This window comes from Gasterosteus aculeatus, chromosome 1 (assembly GCF_964276395.1).
Source record: "Gasterosteus aculeatus chromosome 1, fGasAcu3.hap1.1, whole genome shotgun sequence".
NCBI classification, from domain to species: Eukaryota; Metazoa; Chordata; class Actinopteri; order Perciformes; family Gasterosteidae; genus Gasterosteus; species Gasterosteus aculeatus.
Window position 1 is genome coordinate 6913105 of NC_135688.1, and position 23592 is coordinate 6936696.

Below are 23592 nucleotides of genomic sequence, written 5' to 3' on the forward strand. Positions count from 1 at the left end.
TGCTTGGTTTTTTGAAATTCTGTATTCATTTTATATCAAAAGGGTCGATATATGAAAGACGTCAAAAAATAAAATACAATTAATGAAAAAGACAGCCTCCAAACAGCACATACAAATCTACGGCGCTCAATCAGTTTAAATAAAACTATTAGTTTTAACGGAGTTGCATTTTCTTTAAAGTAAAAAGTTGTACTTCCAATCTCAAAATACTACAACGTGAAACCTAAACTAACCTTTGCTTATGGAAGAGAGTACTTTCTTCAGTCTTTTTTCGAGGCATTCAAATGAAAGATGTAAAAAAAGAAGAAAAGGAAAACCCCACCCCTTCATTTTTTTATTCTACATTTACTATGATGAAAACAAGGCCCTGTACATTCCACCTTTGCAGTGAGTACAATAATTATCTTACAATTTGTACACATTAGAACATGGTGCTGGACTGGCTCCATCACTCTTTAAATCCCCAAAACGTCTTTGAAAGCTTCCAACTTCAATCATTCAAATTCATTCAAAAGAGGCGGTTTTATTTTTTGGCCAATCATACAGCAGGCCTGAAGTGAAATATGTGTCATGAGACCAAACGGCGTTTCCGGAGATTTCATGTCTTATTCCCCTGATTGATCCATCAGATCGAAGCACGCGATCTCTCTAACCACCCGTACAGACCTCGCCCAAATATTGAAAATGGCATTAAATATAGGTGCACTTAACTTTTATAAGACAGTAAAACAACCTAAAAAAAAGACATTTTTAACATAAATCAAGCACTCATGTTTTCTCCAGTAGTCGTTGTTGTAAACCAGGTCTGCAGCAGTGAGCACTGTCCTCCTCTTTCAATTTAAAATCCTCTAGGAGGAAAAGGCCAAGAGTGTCTGTTAACATGTACAGCCATCAATGTGCCACAAAAAACACATTGACATAGACATTTAAAACAGGGGAGTGAATTCAAATGTTTTCTTGGCCTCCACGTAGCTGCAGGTTTGCTCCAACACGTTTCAGCTCGTTCTCAACAGCACGTGGTTAATTGGCAAACCGGCTCGCCCAATTCTCTCCAAAGGCCACAAGAAACGTGATTTTGTACAAAACTAGATCCCCTCCCTTCATTTCTCCGCGGAAGACATCTAATATACCTAGAGAATTTCCCCGTCTTATGCACGTTTTCTTCTCTTTACACATTTTTATGGAAGAAAAGTAAAGCTTCCCAGTGTTTCCCAGAATCATTGATGAAAGCACTTCCAAGTTCATTCAAACGCATAGCAGTCCACAAAAAAGACCAGGCTCTCCGTTTCTCACAACTCGACGTTAGCTTTCCTTGAATTCAAGTGTTTTATGCTACATAAGTGTACACTTTGCGGTCCTCGGGCGTTCTTGCCAAATATTCCCTCTCAATGAGTCCTTCAATGCGCTTCTTGATGACTACGGGACTCGGGAGGAATCGTGCACGCAGCTGCTGCGTCACCTGCGGAGACATCAAAAACAATAACAAAAAAAATATCACTACGTCATACTTTTCATCCCAAGACCACCATCATCATCATAATCACTCTTCACAAACGCAACGAGCTCGGGCTCACTGACCTCTGCTACTAGAACATTGTGTTGCATCTTCTTTCTGGACTTCATGATGCGAACGATGGCAGCTTCGATTTCGTGCTTCCTGTCGTCGTCCACTTTCTGCCGCGTCTCCTTCCTCTCTGGGTCCGACTCCCCTTGTTTAGCAGCCACTAGGTGGGTTGTAACAAAAAGGAAAATAAATGCAAAAGAAAAAGTACTGTGAGTGAAAGCCTGGATACAATTTTCCCAAATAGGTTTAAATAATTTGGCTGCGAGGTATTATTTCCTGTGGTTTGGCGCTATAAGAGGCCAGATAGCGTGTACCTGTCTGGATCTTGACGCGGTGAAGTTTGGAGGTAAACTGGTCATTGACTGTAAACACGTGGCCATTCTCGATCTCCTTGGACTTGGGCTCCTTGGTGAGAACTCTCTGAGTGGGCTTCCCACAAGCCAGAGACTGCAGCGCTCGCACCAGCTCCCTCTCTGGGATGTCTGTCTCCTGCTGGATCTCCTGTAAGGTTGAAGGATCAAGTTTGGGATCACGGTTAAAACATTAAGCAAGACATGACGGAGACAAAAGCAGGAATCGGACACTCGTTTTAGAAGTGTCCCTTTCCTGCTAAAATGTTCCTCTATCAATCTATTGATTGAAATTGTGTACCTCAAAGATGGATTTGTCTCTGTTGTTGAAAAGCATGAGGATGGTCATCTGAAAAGTGGAAACCTGCAGGATGTGCTTCCTGGTGTTGGAGCCGGTTACCTGGGCTCCTCCCACTACAACCTCTGACCCGTCCTCCTTTTGATAAGTTCGGGGAGAAAAGATCAAAATCTAAGAATACCATTCAGAATCTGCTTGAACAAGTCATGTTTTCGGTTTCTGGAAGTCCTCACAATATTAGAAAGTTGTTTTCCCTGCTGCTCGAACTACTGAACTTGAGAAAAAGGATGTTTTTACTTACACTTTGAAAATTACACTTAAAAAAAACAAAAAAACATTTTCAGACCTCTAACCTTTGGCAACAAAACCTTGGAACCATGAGACTGTCCTACAATGAGGGAGTTTCTCACTGTACATTCTAATGGCAGTGTAGATTTGTTTTGACTAAGGCGCATGCACATGTCGTATCACTACTTGCAATCTGTTCTATGGCATAATCATAGCATATAGTATTTAAAACATGTACTGATCTTACAGTACCTTTTTGATGGGACCGTAGAAGGTGGCGTTTAGATCTGCAGAGCCCATATGGTGCTGTAGTGTGAGTTGTCTTCCGCTGTGCTTACCAAGATAAAACCTAAAAGCAGTAGAAGTCACTCCCAGTTAACCTCTAAAAGTAGCCAATGTAGCATAATTATTCAAAAATACAGGAACATGACAATTCAGCGCTGCATCAACAATGCTAGAAAGTTCGAGATATAAAGCTCATATTGTCAGGAACTGAAAACAAAAATGTCATCTAGCCAGCGCTTAATTAAAACATATTGTGGCTCAGCAAGTCTCTTCCTTTTTGGATCGCAACTGACCTTCTGAAGACTTCAAATGCATGTCGCGGTGAAGGCGGGATGTTGCACTTTGGTGTTGCTGATTGTGTTGGCCAATAGCCCGTGGTCAGGACTCTCACAGTGAGGTCGACCCCTCCAAGAGACACCTGACGTTTGGAAAAGCAAAAGACACACAAAGTTTTAGTCCACGCTGACGTGGTTACACACCGAAGCTCACTGATCGTGTTGATGTAATGAGCTTAGAAACAGATCATCAAAACAAAAAAATAACCAGCTGAAGGAGCACGTACTATTTTCTGAAAGAGATCACCAAATTCAAAGCCTCTTGATTTCATCAGACAATAATTGAATGAATTGGGACAAATAGATTCAAAACAACTTTGTGCAACACGGAAAACATGAACAAATAATGACTGCGTGGTTCAGCAAACTACAATGGCAATCAGATCCGGTGACGGGGTCTCTAGTGACACGAGGCGAACGGAAATTAGCCCCATGTATTCCAAGGATATGGATCGTTTGTTGCATAATTGTTCTGATGTAACTGAGCAACGCGGCAATGCTCAGCCAGTCAAGTAGCCGTGCGCTCATCACATGCAGCAAACTGGTTCATTAGTTTTGACAGAATGAGGTGTGGCGTGCAGCGCCTCCTTACCCCAGTTGTCTGTAGATGTTGTCTAAACTCATCCATGGTGGTGTTTGAGATGCTCATATCCCGGAACATGCCCTCCAGTTTTGAGGTGAACTGACAGCCGCACTCCGTCTGAGCAGGAGAAGGAACACGTTTAGTTAATAAAGCATTGCGTCAAAGCTTAAGTCTTTGCCATAAGGGTTCATGTACCCCTATAGGCCAGAGTTCAATAAACATTTGAGCTATCCAGTTCTCATCCAGAGGCTGCAAGTTGTTCATTCTAAATCTATTTATTTTAGCTGCTGAGGTTATGCCCGCTCACCTTAAGCTTTGAGATCATGTTCTTCTCAGAGTCATCAGAGACACTCTTGTTGGTGAGCAGCCTCCTTGCAAGGTGCTGCTTGTAGTACCTCTCGAACACGTCCTTCTCCTGCATGAAGCGGAACAGCACCATGGCCTTGTCCAGTATGGACTCCACCTCCTGCTCGGTCAACTGGACAAAAAAGGCACAATGATGCACTTAGGATGGTCACAATGGTCAGTTTTATTTATCCAGTGCGGCTAAAAATGTGACAATTTTATTTGTGTTTGGTAAAAAGGTAAGCGCTAATTATTGAAGTGTTGTTGAAATATTTGGGGTTTAACCTAAACCAGAAGGTTTGGCACGAGCTCAAACAAAAAAGGTGAGATTCCCGGCATTAGAGGGCTTACCCCTTTTACTCCTTTCTTCAGTTTGTCATCGATGAAGAGTGAGAGGTACTCCGGTGAACGAGAGTTGAGGTTAAGGAAGTACTCAAAGTCGCCTGCAATGGTTTGCTTGAAGAGCCGGTCATTATTGAAGGACTCCTGGAGGAAACGGTCAAAACGGGATTTCAGGTCCAGCAAACCCTGCAGGAAAGGAGACCGGGGTGATTAAAACCATTAAAGCAACTACAGCCCGACAGTAGCTGGAAAACGCTGAGTAAAAGATGAGAGGAACAACAGCTACAAAATGAGTAAAACGGCAAACAACAAAAACTGAAAGATAAAAATAACAAGACTTTAAAATAAAGTGCCTTCTCTCCGGTGGCCTGAATGACCTCACATGTTTTTCAGCACTGAGCAACGACACAGTGTGGTCGAGTAGCAGAGAGCAGCTGGACTTTTAACCACATGCGTGGAGTCTCACAGCAGCGATCCTCTGCCGGGAGACTATGGAACCACATTATGGTCAGAGCTCTGCATGCAATGGGGCGCTGAAGTGAGCAGAGCCAACAGAAAGGACTTTGATCTCAATCGAGGTTAGGCGTAGCATATTTTGTGGTGCACGGTTAGAATGTGCTTCAACGCTTGTGACATCGGAATCGCCTCATACTCGTGCAGCAGCAAATGAGCTGAACATTCTGCAACATGTAGCCTGCAGAGTCACAAGACTGAGCAGCAACATCTGCTGCACTCGATTCTCCTGAAGCTCCATCGTCTCACCTGGATGTAGTCCACGGGGTTCTTTCCCTCTCCCTCCTCTGACACCAGGGCCTTTCCTTGCTCCCGCAGGTACGAGCTCATGCACTCACACATGGTCTTCAGCCCATTGGGAACCCTGGTGAACAGCTTGTACATGCACGCCAAATCTGTGATGAATATGCACAAACACACACACGTTAGAAATGCTGCTAACCGGGTCGCCGACATCTGCTCAAAATGCAGCTTATTTGCGCAGAGTAAACTGAGATGCCTTTGAGAGTACTAGTGAATATAATTTCTCCTCACTAGGGCCACGAAGCAACGGTCTCATCTAAATCAAACGCTCAAATCAAATTCCCTGCATTGTTTGTGACACAAGCAGGGGGAAGCATCGTGACTGTGTAACCGATTCAGGAAAATATACATCTCTTTCAAGAGACAGTAACAGCTTATTAAAGAGCGTTGGGGATTTTGGTTTCATGCGATATAACTGTCATGAATGAAAATCAAATAGCATAAGGCGTGGGGCATAAGCGGCATGGGACGCTCACCGTCTGTCTTGCCGTTTTTGAGCATGTGGACCAGTCCAGAGTTCTCCATCTCTACGATGGTCTTCATGTGCTTGGAGATGAGCTCACGTTCCACCACCTTCACGATTGGCTCTTCTGTAGATTTATCCAGGCAGTGCATCACCCGCTCAATCTCCTCGTTGATTCTGGCTTCGACCTTCTTTATGTACACACTAGCACTGTTTTCTGCAAGGAACTTTTGGCTTTCCATCTAAGAGTTAAAAAAAATAATTGCTTTTTTTTTTTTTCAAACTCATGGAATTTATCATCATTTGTGTTATTGTCAGGACCTATAGAAGAGTGTGTGTGTATATATATATATGTATATATATATATATATATATATATATATATATATATATAAATAAATAAATGGTGTTAAACCTCTCAAAGAGGTTTTAAGAAAAATGTAGCCAAAATAACTGGGCTCCAAATAAAAGCTGATGGGATATGATGTTCTCCCACAAACCTGGAAGAATTCTGCAGACATTTCTAAGAATGGTGCCTCAAAATCTTCTTCATAAACAGATCTCCCTTCGAGGCCGAGGATCATCAACATCTGGCAGGCGTTTCTTATGGCCCCCCTGGTGGAGAAAGAGAGGCAGAACAAAAGTTGAAGGCCAAACTAGAGTAGACAAATACAACAACAAAAAAAGCACAATATGCAGCATTTTCCTAAAAATAATTACGGTAGACCTATCAGTAGACTTACATTCACTTTGACCAAATAGAAGTTTGTGGCAATGTCTGCATCTACAGACTTTACACAAAAATATTCTCTTTTCTTGGTCTTTCACTGTTTCAGAATGTTTCTGGGGGTCTATCAAATAACAGAGAGCTGGGTATGCAGCCTGGTCTCATTCCTGGGTCCTCAAATAACTTTGTTGTCACACCCCTCCACGTCTGATATTCAGGCACAAGGCACACTTAGCGGCAGAATTTCACAACCTACGGTTGTCGCTTTGTGTTTGTGTGTGTGTGTGTGTGCTTTAGTGTTTCTCCTGCTGTTCTTCCTGCTCTTGGTGGGTCAGTTTGACAAGGCATTGAACTCCACATATATGTTATATAATCCCATAGGCTGTCATTTAAATTTGGGGAAATGTACTTGATAGTTTATTTTTTGTATATGCAGTTTATTGTAGATTGCATTTACCCCTTTATGTGCAAGTCAGAATCAAGCTGCCAGGATAACCAGCCAGAGGTTAGGTCTTCTTAAATCCTGTCTGAGAGTCCTCACCTGTCCACCACCTCCCCTTTCCTCTCTCGGGCGATCATGTCCAGCAGGGTCTGTCGGAGGTGGTCTCTGATGCAGCCGTAACGAACCACTTGATCCCTGAAGATGATGAGACCCAGGTTGTAGACATTCTCCACATTGTTCTGCTGTACGTACACCCGATCCTGCGAGACAGACACACAAAAAGGACAAGCTTTTAGAATTGCATCCCCCCCCCAGCGTTAAATGCAGTAAACGTGTTTGTGTCATCCCTTAAAGTGGGTTTTAATGAGCCCAAACACAGAATACATACACCGTTTCTGGTTTATTCTAAAATGTTTTGACGTATACACAAACAGAAATTATTTCCACACAAACTTCTGGCACTGGGAACAACGTCCACATGAGGAGTGCCGGTGTTAACGTCAGCCACTCACCATGTACATCAGGATGTCTCTGATCATCACCATGGCTGTTTGATGGTCATTCCAGGCCTGATTTAGGGTCTGAAGGAAGTTATTGTTTAGGGAGTTGAGGACATCTTCTCGTACCTTTTAGGGGAAACAAATGCACATGAAGGAGGTGGACGTACTACACCACGTTCTGCAGTGTTAGTGATGACACAATGCCTGAGCAAAGGCAAAAAACTTGAAAACTGCCCGGTGAAGAGAAAAAAAATGCTCTTGTATCAAGCTGACACTTCATTTTTGTTGTTGTTTTTGTTGATGCAGTCTTTTAAGGTGACCCTCCTTTGCCGCTTGTTTAAAACCTTTTCTCCACGAGTCTGGCGTACAACAGCTTGATAGTAGTCAAACTGCAGCGTGACTCAGCATAGAAAAAGTAGAGTGAGATTCTTCAGGGCACACCGACCTCCCAGGCCGACAGATGATGAATTATAACCTCTGCTCTTAGTAATAAACATGATCGACCCTCACAGACTCACTAGCCTCTCTATTTACAGCCAGGGCCAATGAAGAGGTGCAAGGGGGAAGCAAACCCATTAATCTGAATAAGCCTTTAAATCAAAGACTCGTTATGCACACTAATGATTTACTTATAAGCTCAGTATTGTTGCACAGTGCCGATAACATGAAGTGTATGTTCTTCTGTGCTGCAAATGTCTAATGCTGCTGGTCCTTCAAATTGGAAAGTTTTGCAGAAAGACAGACTTCATATGTTTTATCATATGCCTGAAATTGGGTAGGATTAAGCTCCCCGCCAGCCTCGATCAAATGATGGGAATTATATCTGTCACCTCTTGTGTCGGCTGTTCTGCTCAGCAGAAATTTGAGTTTATTATTTATTTTTTATTTTTCATTGTTTGAAGACATTTATCATCCCCAAATCCTTTGCTCAAGAATTCTTAATGCAATTAAAAGGCCTCATAATCCGACTGTAACTACAGTGGCTGTCGCATCGGAACAAGCTTAACGTATATCTAAAGGTTGAGATGTCATCATTATCCTTCGAGTTATTTCCATAATGTAGTTTGATGGCAGTGTCTGAGCTAACGGTGTAAAAACATGCCGAAGTGTCGACTCGCTCGTCTTTCAACTGCTGCAAGCTAATTTATTCAACCTGCAAACTTGCGAATGTACATTTAATTAGGCTGTTAAACCAACTGGCTGCTATTCAACAGCTGAAATATTGCTCGTCGGGTGTCTGCTCAGTGCACGCTGCACAGAAGCATTCCCTACTGATATCATTGCCAAGCGTAATTTGTTACTAATTATGTGCAACATAAAAAAACAAATAAATGGGGAAAACATTAATTGAAAGGTTGTTTAAATAATCAGCAGTAGTTTGGAAACATACATTTGAGATGTCTATAAATTCACCGCCAAAGACAAAACCAGTTTCATGAAAGGCCAGCATGACCAGCCTCATGCGGCTGAACACAACATCACAACTGAAGCGCTCCATCCACATGTGTGAGTCCTTTCCTAGCCGGTCACAGACAGAATGGGCTTCTACCATCGTAGAAGACGAGAGCAAGAAGTCGGTCGTGAATGGTAACACCTCATCTGCTCTGGTGTGACATTAGTTTTGCGAGGACGACACGCAGGCTAGGCAGTATTGTGAATGTTAATATGGAGCCTATGATAGATTCTGTTCAGCAAAGGTAAGCTACTAAAAACAGGCTTTAACCTACATGATGGATCACACGTCCATTATCATTGCTACTCGAACTGTTAGTGTATCAACTATAACTTCAGCAATTATGAAAGAGATCTAGTCGTAGATTTTCACAGCATCATCTCTAACTAAAGATTTGAACCAATATGTAATTACGTATCTATATACACACACACACACACACGTGTTAGTTCCTTTTTTTGTAATCAATGAGTCAACAGTTGACTTCATGGGTCAACCAAGCTGAAGACGTGCACCTCTCTGTGCTTGCTGAAAAAAATGATTTTAAGAAAGTTTGAAGAACTCTTGGTGTGTTTACAACCAGAGAAATGACCTTGTCTTAGTAATCTCAAAATACCACAAAATACCACCTGATGTTTCTACAAACGCAATCAGTGCAACTCTTACTTTGTTGATAAGGTGTTCGGTGACGACCTCCCGCAGGCCCGTGTACAGCTTCTCTCCGTGTTTGTGAAGGACCATTGTGTAGGCGTTCCTGTACAGTTCCTCGAAGCTCAGGCCGCTGTTGTTCTTCCGCTGAATCTCCTGGATGGCATTCTTCAGAAGGTCCCAAATGTTGTTGACATACTTCTCGTCCATGGTCATCTGAAAAGGGCAGCGGGTAATATGTTGAATTAGACGATTCATGAAGCTGATGAAGCATCACGGTGCAGATGGACTGGAGTTATGGATGAACCATTAAATGGGATATATGCGAATGTCTATAGAATATTAGAAGGCTTTTATTATATAGGTTACGGGTGTGTTCCCGCCGTCACGGACACACAATTGAAAACGGCTCAATTACTTTTAGAGGAGTAACAACGTGGGGTCGTCGTGGCGCAGGGGTTAGAGAAGGTGTGCTGGGAAGCACAAGGTTGGTGGTTCGATTCCAGGCTGCCCCATGTTCCATGTCGAAGTGTCCCTGAGCAAGACACCTAACCCCTAATTGCTCCCCGGGCAAAAATGTGAAAAAGCCACGGGTTTAAAGTGTAATGTAAGTCGCTTTGGATAAAAAGCGTCTGCTAAATGACCTGTAATGTAATGTAACAAAAGCAGTGTCGGTTTCACTGAACTGTCAATTTAAGCAGAATGAGGTCAGTTCATAAATTAGGGTTTATCAGTGACTTGCAGACAAAGGGAGTGCCAGGCGGACGGCGACAAGACTCCTAAATCAATATTTAGACAACGTACAACCAAACAATCAAAAGACCGATCATCTCCCGATGATCGGGCTATTTATGTATCTGAAAACAAACGCTGCGTTAGCCGATTTGTGCTTCAAGACTCCATCTACAGCGGTGGTTTGCGCTCACGCACAGTTGGGAATGTTAGCTGTCATTGTGTTGCAATGAAGTCATCAGAGCATAGAGCTCAGCGGCGAACACGTGATGCACTTCGATGAAGCAAAACGAAAACCAGTGAAGACAACAAGTGTCAAGAGTCAGTGCTAAAGCTAGCACCGGCTATGTCGACCGATGCAATCTGCTAGCTACGAGTTTCGGCAGTTAAACGCTAAAAACACAAGGAACGACATTAACACAACCTCCCGCTTTTGCGGGTAAAATGCCCGAGCAGCCCACCGATCCGGCCGAGCGGGAGTCGTGACCCCTGACCCCCGTCGGCTGCCGCACTATGTTTACGGATAGGCAAGTTCTATGTGCTGCTCAGCTGGTTAGCCAGCTAGCCGTTAGCTAACAGTTAGCTAGTAGCCGGGACCACGGTGATCGAGTCGTCCCCCCCACCAGCCCAGCGGGCCGGCGGAGCATCCACTGCGGTGTGTACTTACAGGAAAGGCCCTTATCCTCATTTTGGTGTCCTTCTTGGTGCCGCTTTTGCTGAGATTGGACATGGTTGCCTCGTCCGGTGGGCTCGGTATTCACATGAAAGTGGTGTTTTTTTCGGGGGAGAGGACAGAGGGAAGGGGGTTGGATAGGGGGGGTAGGGGTGCCTGCTGGTTTTAACGGAGCGCCCGACGAGCTTTCACTCGACCTCGTAGCTCCGCGTCCCGGGCACCGTAAGTTTAATGTTGACAGCCAAACGCCACATCCGATAGTTCACGCAGCGATGGCGGACTACCTGCAGTTCTCGTGGCGCAGAGCTCGCGCACTCCAAGTCCCGCGAGAAAGTAGAGAACAGTTTTCTCTCGATGTGACTTGCACCTGTACCAGAATGATAAATATTTATTATTTGACCTGTAACTCTGAATTGAAAAGGCATACTTGATGTTAACATTCAGCATGCAACACGTATGATGATGATGGTTTATACTATGCCCTGAAATTGCCTCCACCCCCATCACTTGCAAAATTAAAGTGTCTTACTGCTTGTATGTTAATGTCTCAATAACAACTGTCAAGGACTATTCTGCATAATATGTCTTATTTTGACACTTTAAGTAGACTACATCTTGTTAAAAACTCCTTTAAGTACTATTTTTAAATGTATCAACTTATTAAAATGTCTGAATTTGCATTCTGTTCTATTATATTTATCTGCAGCGGTCAGATAATTGCTGGTAGGAAGTCCACCACTCTGATTCACTTGTGTTTTACTCTCTATTATATGCAGCTTAATTTGGTGAGATTGAGTTGGTTTGAGCCATGCACTGCGTCTCAGTGTTTGGACCAGCTGGATGAAATCCTCTTCAGCTGCACCTCTTGGTCATTAGGACTCATTCGTTTCTGCAGTTTGTTTGGGAATTATTGGCTTTTTAGGGGATGAACAGTCTTAGCCTAATTTTGAATTTCTAATATAAAATGGTAATAGCCAGGTCTGGTTGTGACTGCATAATGTAAGGTTATTGTTAATGTCTGATTTTAATTGGGTAACCAAATGCTTTCAGTAAAATTGCTTTATTTAGTTTGAGTTTTCTTCAACTCCATTTGGTTGATTTGTTTAAATAGGGTATGGGTATGGAAATAAGACTATTCTGTCAAACTATTAAGTAATGTATATTCCCAAACAAAATTGTGTTTGACGCATTACCTTTACAGCAAGTATTTGGTTGCATGACCTAAAAGACTATATTATAGGCAAAATCTAATGTCGGCATGTCTCCAGCGTAGCCTAATCATCAGAAAAGCTTTAGATTCTAGTTATGATAGTTTAAATTCAAATACATGCACATGAGGTACATGCAGTATGTAGAGGGGAGGTTTTGCTGTTTTCTGTAGGCAGAGGTTTTTGTAGCAGCACCCTCAGTGTGTTAATTGGACCATGCTTATACACTCAGTCACAAATCAGTTTGTGAGACAGGCCAAAAGGATCAAAAGAGCTGCCACTATGATGAATTCATTAGAACACAGTGTACAGGTACGTTGAATTACATTTTGTGTTGTGTGTAGTTTTAGAAACAGCAAGAAGCCTTTCATCAGATTTATTCCAAGAAAGAAAGAAAAGATCTCAACATTCCATCCATAATGTTCTTGTTCATTACATCTGAAGAAGAACAAGACCACCGGCACTCAGAACTAAAAAAACAAATGAATTAACAGATGACAGGATTTATACCTCAGTAAAAGCATCATGTATACATTTCAGATTCATTTGGGTTCTTATTTGTCGTAGAAAATTACATGTTTAACCTCAATACATATATATGTTTTTCTTCCATTGCCTTTATCTAAGAGTTTAAGCTTGGGGTTGATCAAAAATGGTATGAAAAAAAGAGAAAAGGATGCATCCATTTTAAATACATTACACAATTGAAATAGTTCCCACTGTAGTAATGGCAGACAATTAAGTAACGTTTTTGTTTTTTAAAAATTGATAATTACAGCAAACATATTTTTGTCACTTTTAATCATTATGCCACAGGTGTTTTTTCATTTTCAACACAGATTAAAGTCCTGCTGTGACGATGGGAAATACATTGGATTTACACTTCCTGAATGAGCTGCAATTTAGACCGTTTAAGATGCATCAGAAAGTTTTATAATGAAGCACAGCCCTCGACTTCCCTCCAACATTAGATAACACAAGTCATTTAAGGTATGCCAGTTTTCACCTTGCAGCTTGGCCAGGAAATAGACAATTTTGGCTTGGCACATTTAACTCGGACTCTCTAAAACAAAAAGGGACAGATGCATACTCAGTAAAGACGGCGGTCCTGGGTCTGGACCGTCAAAAGCAGTTCAGATTCAAAAGGGTCACAGCCATTCTTTGTTTTCCATGGAAACATTGTGATTTAACACCTAAATGCCTTTGGAAACTCATACGTAATAATCATTCAACAAGAGGCATTGGTATTTACATTACAGAGGCAGACGCTTCATTTTGCACATGAAAAAGGCAAGTACATATGAAACAGGAGATACGGTTAAAACAGGAGTGGAGAAGCCACGTGTGGGAGAAAGAGCTTGAGAAATAGAGAGAGAGTCAACAAATGTATCGGTACGACTTTTAAGAAATTTATTGTAAAAAATAATCTGTCCATTAAGCAGACCAAGGCAGATCAAGTGGTCAAACCCAGATGTATATCCCGATCTATAGCACATCAATCAAACCACTTTGCATCAAGGGGGAAAGTTATTTGGTTAGCACGTAGCTTCAGGAGACCCTGACAAACACAATGCTATATTTAAATACTAAGATTGCAATATTTTCATTTCGAGAAATTTGGCAGGATGTTTGTGTTTGCACCGTGAGCATCAACAACATCTTTGTAAAGAGCAGTTATACTCAACGTCCCCTTCTTGATCTCAACTACCTCAAGTCCTCTCTCTCTCTCTCTTGCTCCCTCTCTCTCATCTACTTACCCACTTATTCATCCACTCATTTGCTCACTCAATCTCAACCCTCCACAGGGCCTACACACTTCAGTAGTTCTGTGCATTACAGAAATTTCTCTTTGTGTAACTACTCCTTGGTTACCTTACCCAGCTCTGCAGCATTTCCTATAAAGTAAAACTGAACTTGGCATACTGAGACACAACACCCAGCGTTCCCCCTCCGCTTTTATATGAGGTACAATCTGAGGATTTAACTCTAATTGTCGTGCCCTTTGGGGTGCAGCAATAGTGAACCGTTGATGCTATAGTAATATCTATAATGGCTACATCTCTAGTTCTCTAGTAAAACAATTTTTGGGTACATTGAAAACATACAAATCATGTTGTGTCTGCCTAATATCCACTGGTTGTTTTACAGTATTTATAACTTAAAATACAAAGAAGTGAGCATGACATCGGAGGTCTTCACACGGGTATTTCACAAATGTACATCTTTTGAGCATTGTGATCATTCATTCACCACATTGATACTCATACTATGTCTAAACAAATATACAACATACGTACTAAACAGACTCTTTATTTCAATTTTCATATATTAAAAGCTCTAAGAAAGGCAGCAAAGATGCGCAATAAGGCAGATCCATATGACACACTCAATGACACACTCCATATAACACGCTCTACTCGGGCACGTTTACACTTACAGATGAGATGGATCTTTTAAAGGGCTTCGGTTGCTCTCGGTCTAAAGTGGTTTATGATGACATCATAAAACTAAAGGAAGTAAAAGGAAGTGGAATTGGAGAAGGGGAGTAAGAAGGATGTCAGAGAAAAATAAACAGTGGGTGTGCGTTTTAGGTCATGGGGGACCTTTGATTGAGGGTTACATGCATACTGCATACTTGCAGTGACAAGCAGCTATTGTGAACCAGGTGTGTGTTTTTAATGCTTTATGCATTGAGGGGGGTATTATGGCAAGGGATCTGTGACTAATTGATCAGTGATTGTCAATTTGTCCCTTAAACTTTCCCATGAGGACAAGTAAATGAATACACACAAGGGTTATAAGGCTGTGTAAGTAAATTAACTAAATCACCCTTGTGGAACGATAAATTAATCAAATGTATCTTTAAAGAGCCGGGAAAAAAAAATCACGATGGTATAAAAAGGGGCCGCATGGATTTCTTAGCCGTGGAGAAACCGACACTTAACGTAGATAAAAGGAATAGTACATGAGGTGTCCAGATAACATGCATTCATAAGCATCAGATGAGGGACTATGGCAGCTGCTTGTGTGTGAACAAAGGTGAGCCATTGAAATCAATATAAGCATTTATGAAACATTTTACAGACAGTAAATAGCACTTTATCTCACTGTTACATGAAGTTGAAGTTTTCTCTTTTCCATAAGAATTGTTTTTATCTCTCTCTCTCTCTCTCTCTCTCTCTCTCTCTGTTGAGTGTCTAAACAGTATGTGCGTGTTCATTTGTGTGTCTGTTTGTATGTATGTGTGTTTTTACAATCGTAATCAAGATCAGTACTGTATGAATGAACGTGTAACTTGTGGTTAAAAACCTATTTTTCCAGTATGGCTGCTGAAAAAGATAAAAGTCACTACCTTCTGCTTTCCTGAACTGGAGACACAAGCAACGTGTGGCATCTAATCCCTCAACCGGGTCAGATGGATCCACTTGTTCCAAATCACTTGTCAAATTCAGTTAGTTTGAAACTTTGTCCTGTCCGTTCTGCATTGCCTGCTAAGCATCTAAGTGATTGACAGCAGAGAGATCCCTCCCTCTTAGGTCACGAAAAAGGTATCTTCAGCCTCTTATTGGACCACGCAAAACTTTGAGAAACCGCCAGCAGTCCGCTGATGTCACTGGGCCCTCCCTCCTTCTGCATCGTCAAGGCAACCATTGAGGCAGTGGTCGTCGCTCCCGAAAGCGCCCTGGGACTGCAGCAGCTCGTATTCCTGGTCCAGGAAGTCTAGGCTGTTGTTGCTAGGCAACCCGCGGATGGTGAACTTGTGGGACACTTTGGTCCACTGCTCCCGGTTTGCCGCCACTCTCTCATACAGCTCAGTCGCCCCGGGTAACAGCTCAGACAGGAGCCTGGAGGGACAGACAGCAGTTTTGAGCTATTGAAGTTTAGTTAAACAAAAAGGTTGGATAAAAACGCTAATCCATTATATCTTTCTTGGACTTCTTTGGCAGCGTAGAGCATTTTATTTTATTAATCTTCAATAGGCTGCAAACGCAACATTTAGATTATGTTAAAAATCCACTTCTTATGCTTCGAGCAGATAATAATTTTGGAGTCATTGTTTCTGGCCATCTGACTAATATCACACCAATATTCATTATCTGTACTTTATGAAATATCTGGTCGCTAAATGCAACACTGCGCTAACAAAGTAGTCGCTAGCTTTGTCTGTCTGCTGTTTTGGGAAAATAAAATATAGCTATTGAAAGCCAATCCAAATACTAAAGCCAACAGAATGAACCAATCAAAACACTGAACTAAAAGATGCTGAAATATTCTGTACAGCTCCACGAATCTGGTGCTTTTCACAGCAAACAACCCACACACATCAGTTGTTTGCGGCTTTATTAATGCTGAACCAGCAAAATGTTAATGTTAAAAGTTCTTGATTTCTTGGTGAACATAGAGAAAAGATTCCTTGACACGTTCTAACTCTCTCCCTGTCTTACGTTCTTGCAATGTATGCAAGACAACGTGCTACAGTATGTGCCCAAAGGGGTCAGATTAGGAGGAATGTAATGTTGTGTTGTTTAGAGCTTGTGTACTCACTTGTAAATGGGCATGGCGATATGTTCCATGAAGCTTATCTGCAGCTCAGGGATGTACGCTTTCTCTCTGTCCATCATCTCACTGGGTCTGTTCCCCATGGCTTTTTCCTGCACATACACACAATACAGACAAACATGAGTACCGACCACTGCATTGTGTAGAATGACACACTTAAATATTTCACATGCCATTTAATAGCCACTGTACACTGACACATACCAGATCTCCTTGAGAGAAGAACTCTTTATAAATCAGCTCCTGTGGACACAAAAAGGCAGACACTTTTTATGGCTCATATTGTTAATAATCACATGTTTACTATAACTTATTTATGACAAAAAATGTAATTTTCCTTCCTACAGGAATATTGCTTTTTGGAACAATCCAACAGTCTGTTCAATATTTTCCAAAAATGTTGTATTATATATACTATGTAATACTATAATTCCATATTTGATGCAAATCTGTTTGTGTTGTTAGTTTCTCATTTTTGCAAACATTACTTGATTAGACAATGCTGAATCCCGAGAATTATGTAATCCAAGATAAACATCATTCCCCTGTATGACATTTCAGCACTTGGTGTGATTGCTATTTTTCTATTAATCCCTGAACATTTTCTGACCAGTGGGAATATAATGCACCAACCGAGACCAACACAAACCAGGCCATTGCCAGATTAAACATAATCCTTGTAGAAAGTGCTGTTTATCACAGGATAGAAAACAATATAATATAGATAGAGAGGCTGTCTCCAGCTATATAGATTCCAATCGCATCATCTCCACTGTCAAGGAAAGGTTTTAGTGTATAGATAGAGGTAATTGGAAATCTGCCGAAAATAGGAGCTTCTACACTACGCGTCAACTAATAAACTGTATGAAATCAACTAGTTTGGACTTTAGGCGGGCTGTTTGAATGCAGTGAGCGGTGTAGACTGTGAACTGACAGCAATCTTGCGTGTGGTTTTCCAGCCCTTGGTTTGGTCCGACAGGTCGCACGACGTCATCAACAGGCACAGCAGCATGGAGCGATGGTTCCGGTTCTTTCGGTTGTATCCGTCTGGAACGAACACATGCAAAACAGTGTTCGCTTTTCTAGTCTGAAATTACTGCTTAACATTGTCTTTTATTTTCTGTATTTTAATGCCCTGTAAGCAAAATCAACGGTAGCGGTAACATTTCCATTCTGTGTTCGTCAAACATTTTTTGTCCGTCATTGACAAGTCCCACACTGTGGTGCAAGGCAATCACTAACTAATTTAGAAAGCTTTTAATGTCCTTTAATTACTCAAACAGCATGCAACTGATTCCACCGAGGAGGCCGAGGAGACATCCACCCGGGATAACCTATAATTGGTTGCATTCAGTTGAAACAAATCACCGGCCGATTAAAGCCAATTACTTTATAGGAGAATAGAGAAAGGTTCTCTTCAAAAGGGTTAAGAGTTCAATAAAAGAGAATCACAAAGAAAGTCAGTGCTGAATGCTCAAAATTTGACCTTTAATCTCTGAAAAATAATTTAAACAAACGGAATCTGTGCATGGCTTTTGTAAGGTGCTATGAAAAGCAGTCAGCAGAATACATATATATGTATGTATATGTGTATGTCTTTATGTTTATCATTGATTATATACTTAATGCTTTCCAAACCTCTCTGTGCGGGTTGTGAGTCTCGAGCAAAGGAAGCGATGTGGCTGCGCATACTAAACTACTGCTGCGTACGTACCATCGGCCATCTTCTGCAAGTCCTTGAAAATGCGAAGGTGGTGAGCCAGGTCTGTTGCAAGAATGACGTCTCTGATCAAATCCAGCATGCGAGTGTAGTCCTAAGAAGAAGAAAGAAAGGTAAAGTAATCACCTTTCACACACAGGGAAAGCAGAATGCAGCAGATTTGTAACGTGTAAATGTGTTTTGGTGTCTTACCTTCCTGTTGAACTTATCAAAGATGTTGCAGCCGTGAGTGTTCAGAATGGCGATGGCCTGGGCAAAGTGATGTCTCTGCCATAAACAGATAATAAAGCATGACAGGAAGAGGAATGAATGCAGCTTCTATGGGAAGTATGTTTACAGATTTATATGTACTTTATATGGCCCAGTGCCTCTTCACTGCTGCAAGGTATTTATCTTTGAATTTGGCCACCGAGTGTCGCAGCTGTAAAAAAAAATATTAGCAGATCAAACAGAAAGAACAGCACCGACAAGGCAGGAACAAATAAATATGGGAAATGATATGTTTTAGTGTGCAAATCATGATGTACTTATTGGCCTTTATGTCATACTTAGTAGGAGTGTGGACTGCATAATACGCAGAGGTGCTTCAAATATTCTGCCCCCTTCACAGTGAGGAAGGACAAAATAATGCAGTAAAACAACCTTTGACTATTCCCTAATTAACTCCAATTCAATGTTACGATGTATGGCAGAACTGAACAGAGCCTGTACGTGGAATGCAAATCAATATAGACTCAGATCCATCATGTTGTTATAGATCTGATTTGCAGCCTGCTCTCCCACATGTGATGTGATGTAACTGGGTGCTGGTTTACCTCCATCACAGATCCCTCGGAGCTGTATAGAGCGGCCAGCACGGATTGCTGCAAATAGAAACAGACAAGAGAAACACATTCCATATCAATTATATAATAATCATATTGATCCAAATGAAACATAAATCCTTCCCTCAAAACCGTACTTGTCAGCTTGAATGTGGATCAGAGGGAATATAAATCCACATACAAAAATGACAAATTGTGTGCTGTGTTGCATAGCAAGAGTTTGTGCGTCATTTAGGTGCTGCAGGGTTATATTGATTATCGACGGTGAAAGTGTAGAAGAAGAATATGCTTCTAATCACAAAGACATCTAATGTCTCACTGGGAAAATTCCCAGATGGGGAGATGCACAGACTCTGATACCTCCATGAACCTTTATTGATATTCTCTATCCTCCGAATCTAATCAAAAGTCAATTTATAGTCTTCTTTTTAAAATGCAGGTGCAATGCTACTCTGCTGCACTCCATCCGAGAGCTTTATTCTCTGTAATAAACACGAGTCTTCTTTGACATGGTTGAATATATCATGCTTCCATTTTACCTTTCTTTTTACCATTGCAGTGTGAAGGAGAAGGTTGGTTTGCCCTATTTGTGCAGCCATGGAATGGGACATCGGTCGATGCTTCTTCATAAGGAAGAATCTACCTCCTTATGTATGTCCTTTTCTGACGTTTAAATCATACATAAATTATGTATGTTGTTCCTCAAATCTGCATCCTCTATGGGGAAAATGATTTTGAACCCTCATTTTTGAGAGCGACAGAAACACTTTGAAATGAATTGTTTCATAAGAATGAAAGATTGTTAAAAAGAAAAGGCTGAAGGACAATTTGAAGACTGAACGTGAATGTTACATAAAATTAAATCATGCTTCTAATTAATTAGTTGAATCAATTTGCTCTTTGTTTAAGTCTGTTATTGGTCCCTTTTATGTGCATTTTTTCTCTTTTTTTCCTCAACATTTTGCTGTTTGGTTTTTAAGTCTAGGACAGATATTTAAAATCGGTATAATTAAAGGCTAAAGAAGAAAATAAATACAACATGAACGTAAACATAATTTGTGTTCTCACTGAGGCGACTTGGAAAGAATTGTTGGTGCCACGGTGGTCCAGGTCATGGCACATACAGGAGACAAAGAGAGCCAGAATCTCTATTTCCCTAAGAAGAGGACAGAAGGAGCATTATAGTCAGAAACAACTACGCGTTTGGCTACTTCTGTCCCTGTGGGGATGTATGTACTAGTATGTACATACTCGAGGTAGTTGGACAGCCCTAGGTTTTTGTAGAGCAGGTAGCAGAAGTGTGAGACAGAGAAGGCGTGCATCCAGTTGTGGTAGGGAGGGTCCCTGTAGCCTTTCTTCACCATCAGACAGAACCTGTCACCAAACACTTTCATTAGAATGCATAACAGTCATTTCCTTATGAGCTATGCAGACAAACAAAAAAACAGTCAACATATTACAGATTTTTCCTAAATGCTGAACATACCCAGCCATAAGATTGAGGAATAATTTGACTTATTCAATCAATTTTACCGATTTACCAATCAATTGAGTACTAATATTTTAGTAATTTACTCCAACACACTTCAAAGCACCTGACAAGACTGCGATCATGGAATAAGAGTCAACCGAATGATGAAATAACTGAATCACAGGTAGGAAGAGTGAAAAATGAGCAAATCTGGAACTACTCATCATCGCAGGCTTACTCAAAGTAACCAAAGGACACATTCACACACACGGGCTCTTCTACCGAATACATGAAGTGATGGATTTGTCAGACCTGGCGAGAGTGTTCATGTCAATCTTGTATGTGTTGATGAAACCCATGTCTTCAAACATGCTGAGGATGCACTGCAGACACACACAACAGCATCAGTTACATTTTGTTCATTCTCTTTGCCCTCCTCCAATCCCCCTCAGTCTCGCTCCTTCTCGTTTGTCTCTTACCAGCGGCGTGGTGTCGTCCGGCAGGGAGCGGGGCGTGTATGTGAATTCGGCAAAGCAGGGGTGGATCTCCTGCACGGGTTCGATCCCCGTTACCAGCAGCTTCGTCACCTCTTCCTCTGACACCTGCAACATACACATACTGAATCATATTGAGTAAATAACATGGACAGTGTCAGTAAATACAATGCGTCCGAGTGGGAGAGTGAGTGAGATGTGCAAATGTGATGTCACCTTCATATGGTACATCATCATCTCATTGGCCAGGTGGGACCTGAACTGAGCTTCATGGACTCTCTTGTAGAGCAGAGACTGGAGAAACAAACATCATGTCATAGTAACCTCACGCGGTTTATTCAGTTCACATACAACCCGCTACTATATTATGTACAGTTCACTTACAGCCCCAGTAAAACAGCAGTTTCCTTATGTTTTATTTATGGTGTTCGATCCTTGGCAGCCATCAGAGCTTAGTTTTAAAAGGAGGACTAATGATTTGCTTATTACAGATCATCCTGCTGAACGTGTTTCGTGTCCCACAGCATACACAACACGGTGATACACATTGAGCGTGGGTAAATAATGCATGCTGTCCTGTGTGAATGATTAATGAGCAACCAGGAGGCAATTATTTTTCCAATCAAATATCTTTAGCTCATATATGAAGTACTTATAGTGACCTGCAGTCATGCAAAGGTCAAACGCCGCATGAGTTGCTTAATATGAAGGTGGGTTGGAAATGATGCATAAAATATCACCACAGCTTTACTTTCTGTATCGACTCTTTTCCTTCCTTCCTTCCTTCCTTAGTCTATGGTCTCTGCTTGAACTCATTTCATTACAGAGCCTTCTTTACATTATGTTAAATCAATTGAAAATCTAGCAAGTCTCATCGATTCCAAGACTGCTCAACGGTATTCTTAGGGTTTTTTTTAAGTTGATGAGAAATATGATGACAAAGTTGGACCATCACAAATTTTTTACAACAATAAAAACGGTGACAATGTAACACAACGGCCCATCCTCACAATTGTCTTTGAGTCAGTGGGTTTGCAGCAGCCATCCAAGGCCTATGAACTACACCATGAAAACCCTCTCGGCTCCATCAGGGACTGAATGTCTTTAATTTCCCTCGAGGCTTCACTGAGCATTGTGCTCCCACTGAACGGATCCCATTTAGCCCGACAGGATCGATCTCTCTGACAGAACCAAAAAGATCCACCACACGGTTTTAAGAGAGTAAGGACGGATACACTGCAACTATTATTTTATTCTTCCCATGCTGTCAAGCTAAATGAGGGATTGTTACGGTGCGTGGAACGAGCAGGGATTGCATCACTTTACATAACGTTCATTTTGTGAGCTTGTGAGCTACGTTACAAAACAAGAGTTTACGACATTAGATTGTTTGCTGTGAGAATCTAAGAGAATGTGTGGCGTAACACATCCAGCAGTTATACCTGTTTAATCTTTCACGCCTTGTCATTGCCGCTATGATATAATAAGAGAAAGTGATTGAAGCAGTCTTACTATAATAATGTGAGACGATTAAGTTAATTCCTTTGCAAGTAATACTGTTTATCTAGTAATTGTGTAGTTTATGTACTTTATGCTTAATTTGCTTGGGTTCTGCTTGGTGTTTTCGGCTGGCTTATTTTGTTTCCGTGGTGGATTGTCACATTTAATAAATATCCTGCAATCTGTTTCGATGGCTGGTCCCTGACCAGCTGTTTCTGGCTATTCAATATAGCGGTCAGAAGTCAGAACATTAGATTACAAAGAGTCGGTTATTTCAGAAGCTGGGGACTTACATGAGCGATGCTGATTCCACAGTAGATGGAGAAAGCCGTGGCCAGGTCCTCGTCAAAACGGTTGAACCACGGCCCGTTCATTTTATTAACCAACTCAGCCACCCCGATCACCTCTAGAAGATGGAGGATATCCAGAGAGTGAAAGAGGACAGAAGTAAGCAGGGGGAGCGGAAAAGGACGGTGAGACATCGAGGGAGAGACAATTAGTTAAAGAAAGAAAAGAGAGACACATTATGGTGAATAAGAATACGGAGTGAAGGTGGGAGGATGCAGCACACAGAGGTGAAGAACAGATGTTGAATCAAATAGGGCTCAATCTGACAGTCGTCTATACAGACACAAACCACAGAATCTGAAGTTTTTCTGAAGTAGGGCGCAGCATCAAAGTAAGCGTCGTCTAAGTATGGAGCACACTGAGGATGGTTGAACCTGCACTTCATGCACTGTAACATCGGAGAGAAAGGGATGTGATGTAACATCTCTTTGTGCTATTCTGAGAGAGTCTGTGTGTGGAGGAGGAAAAGGTACGTGCTGTACAGGATACTGAAGGAGCAACTGCCAATAGTATAATGAAACTATCTATTATCGGTAGATGAACTACGGCATTGCTGGACTCTATAGGGGCAGCCGGGTACCTTCCTTTAAAGATTTCCCCACTTTGTATTTCTATACATTAGA

General features: G+C 41.5%; 2 protein-coding genes across 5 annotated transcripts in view; both read right to left on the reverse strand.

The window, feature by feature from the left end:
* Positions 1-321: 321 nt before the first annotated feature.
* On the reverse strand, positions 322-11214 carry cul3b (cullin 3b). Of its 2 annotated transcripts, none has more exons than XM_040194652.2 (16): positions 10839-11214; positions 9458-9655; positions 7351-7464; positions 6938-7098; positions 6170-6284; positions 5683-5911; positions 5153-5298; positions 4400-4576; positions 4011-4181; positions 3713-3820; positions 3079-3203; positions 2753-2849; positions 2216-2350; positions 1879-2065; positions 1579-1724; positions 322-1459 (listed from the first exon to the last, which is right to left on the reverse strand). In XM_040194652.2, the coding sequence occupies exons 1-16, from the start codon at positions 10899-10901 to the stop codon at positions 1328-1330; spliced, it is 2304 nt and encodes a 767-aa protein (XP_040050586.1). In that variant the 5' UTR covers positions 10902-11214; the 3' UTR covers positions 322-1327. The 2 variants fall into 2 exon arrangements, with proteins under 2 accessions (XP_040050586.1, XP_040050657.1); XM_040194723.2 differs by having other exon boundaries at positions 2216-2347; positions 10839-11171.
* Positions 11215-12413: 1199 nt separating this feature from the next.
* The window catches only part of pde2a (phosphodiesterase 2A), a 106540-nt gene continuing 95361 nt past the window's right edge, over positions 12414-23592 (reverse strand). For all 3 annotated transcript variants that reach the window (XM_040170641.2, XM_040170648.2, XM_078098415.1), the window contains 13 exons: positions 22915-23027; positions 21338-21415; positions 21107-21229; positions 20940-21010; positions 20408-20530; positions 20225-20312; positions 19148-19195; positions 18525-18599; positions 18327-18426; positions 17547-17659; positions 16817-16855; positions 16598-16704; positions 12414-15897 (listed from right to left, as the gene is read on the reverse strand). In XM_040170641.2, the coding sequence (XP_040026575.2) occupies positions 15663-15897; positions 16598-16704; positions 16817-16855; positions 17547-17659; positions 18327-18426; positions 18525-18599; positions 19148-19195; positions 20225-20312; positions 20408-20530; positions 20940-21010; positions 21107-21229; positions 21338-21415; positions 22915-23027 (1313 nt within the window). In that variant the 3' untranslated portion in view covers positions 12414-15662. The remainder of the gene's footprint in view (positions 15898-16597; positions 16705-16816; positions 16856-17546; positions 17660-18326; positions 18427-18524; positions 18600-19147; positions 19196-20224; positions 20313-20407; positions 20531-20939; positions 21011-21106; positions 21230-21337; positions 21416-22914; positions 23028-23592) is intronic.

Bases quoted from the DNA above. Each gene is read 5' to 3' on its own strand.
- cul3b (XM_040194652.2), bottom strand. From the start codon at position 10,901: ATGTCCAATCTCAGCAAAAGCGGCACCAAGAAGGACACCAAAATGAGG. The intron at 9,656-10,838 runs GTAAGTACACAC...TGCCCTTTTCAG, and splicing joins TGAGGATAAGGGCCTTTCCT to ATGACCATGGACGAGAAGTA. The intron at 1,725-1,878 runs GTACACGCTATC...CAACCCACCTAG, and splicing joins CCGCGTCAAGATCCAGACAG to TGGCTGCTAAACAAGGGGAG.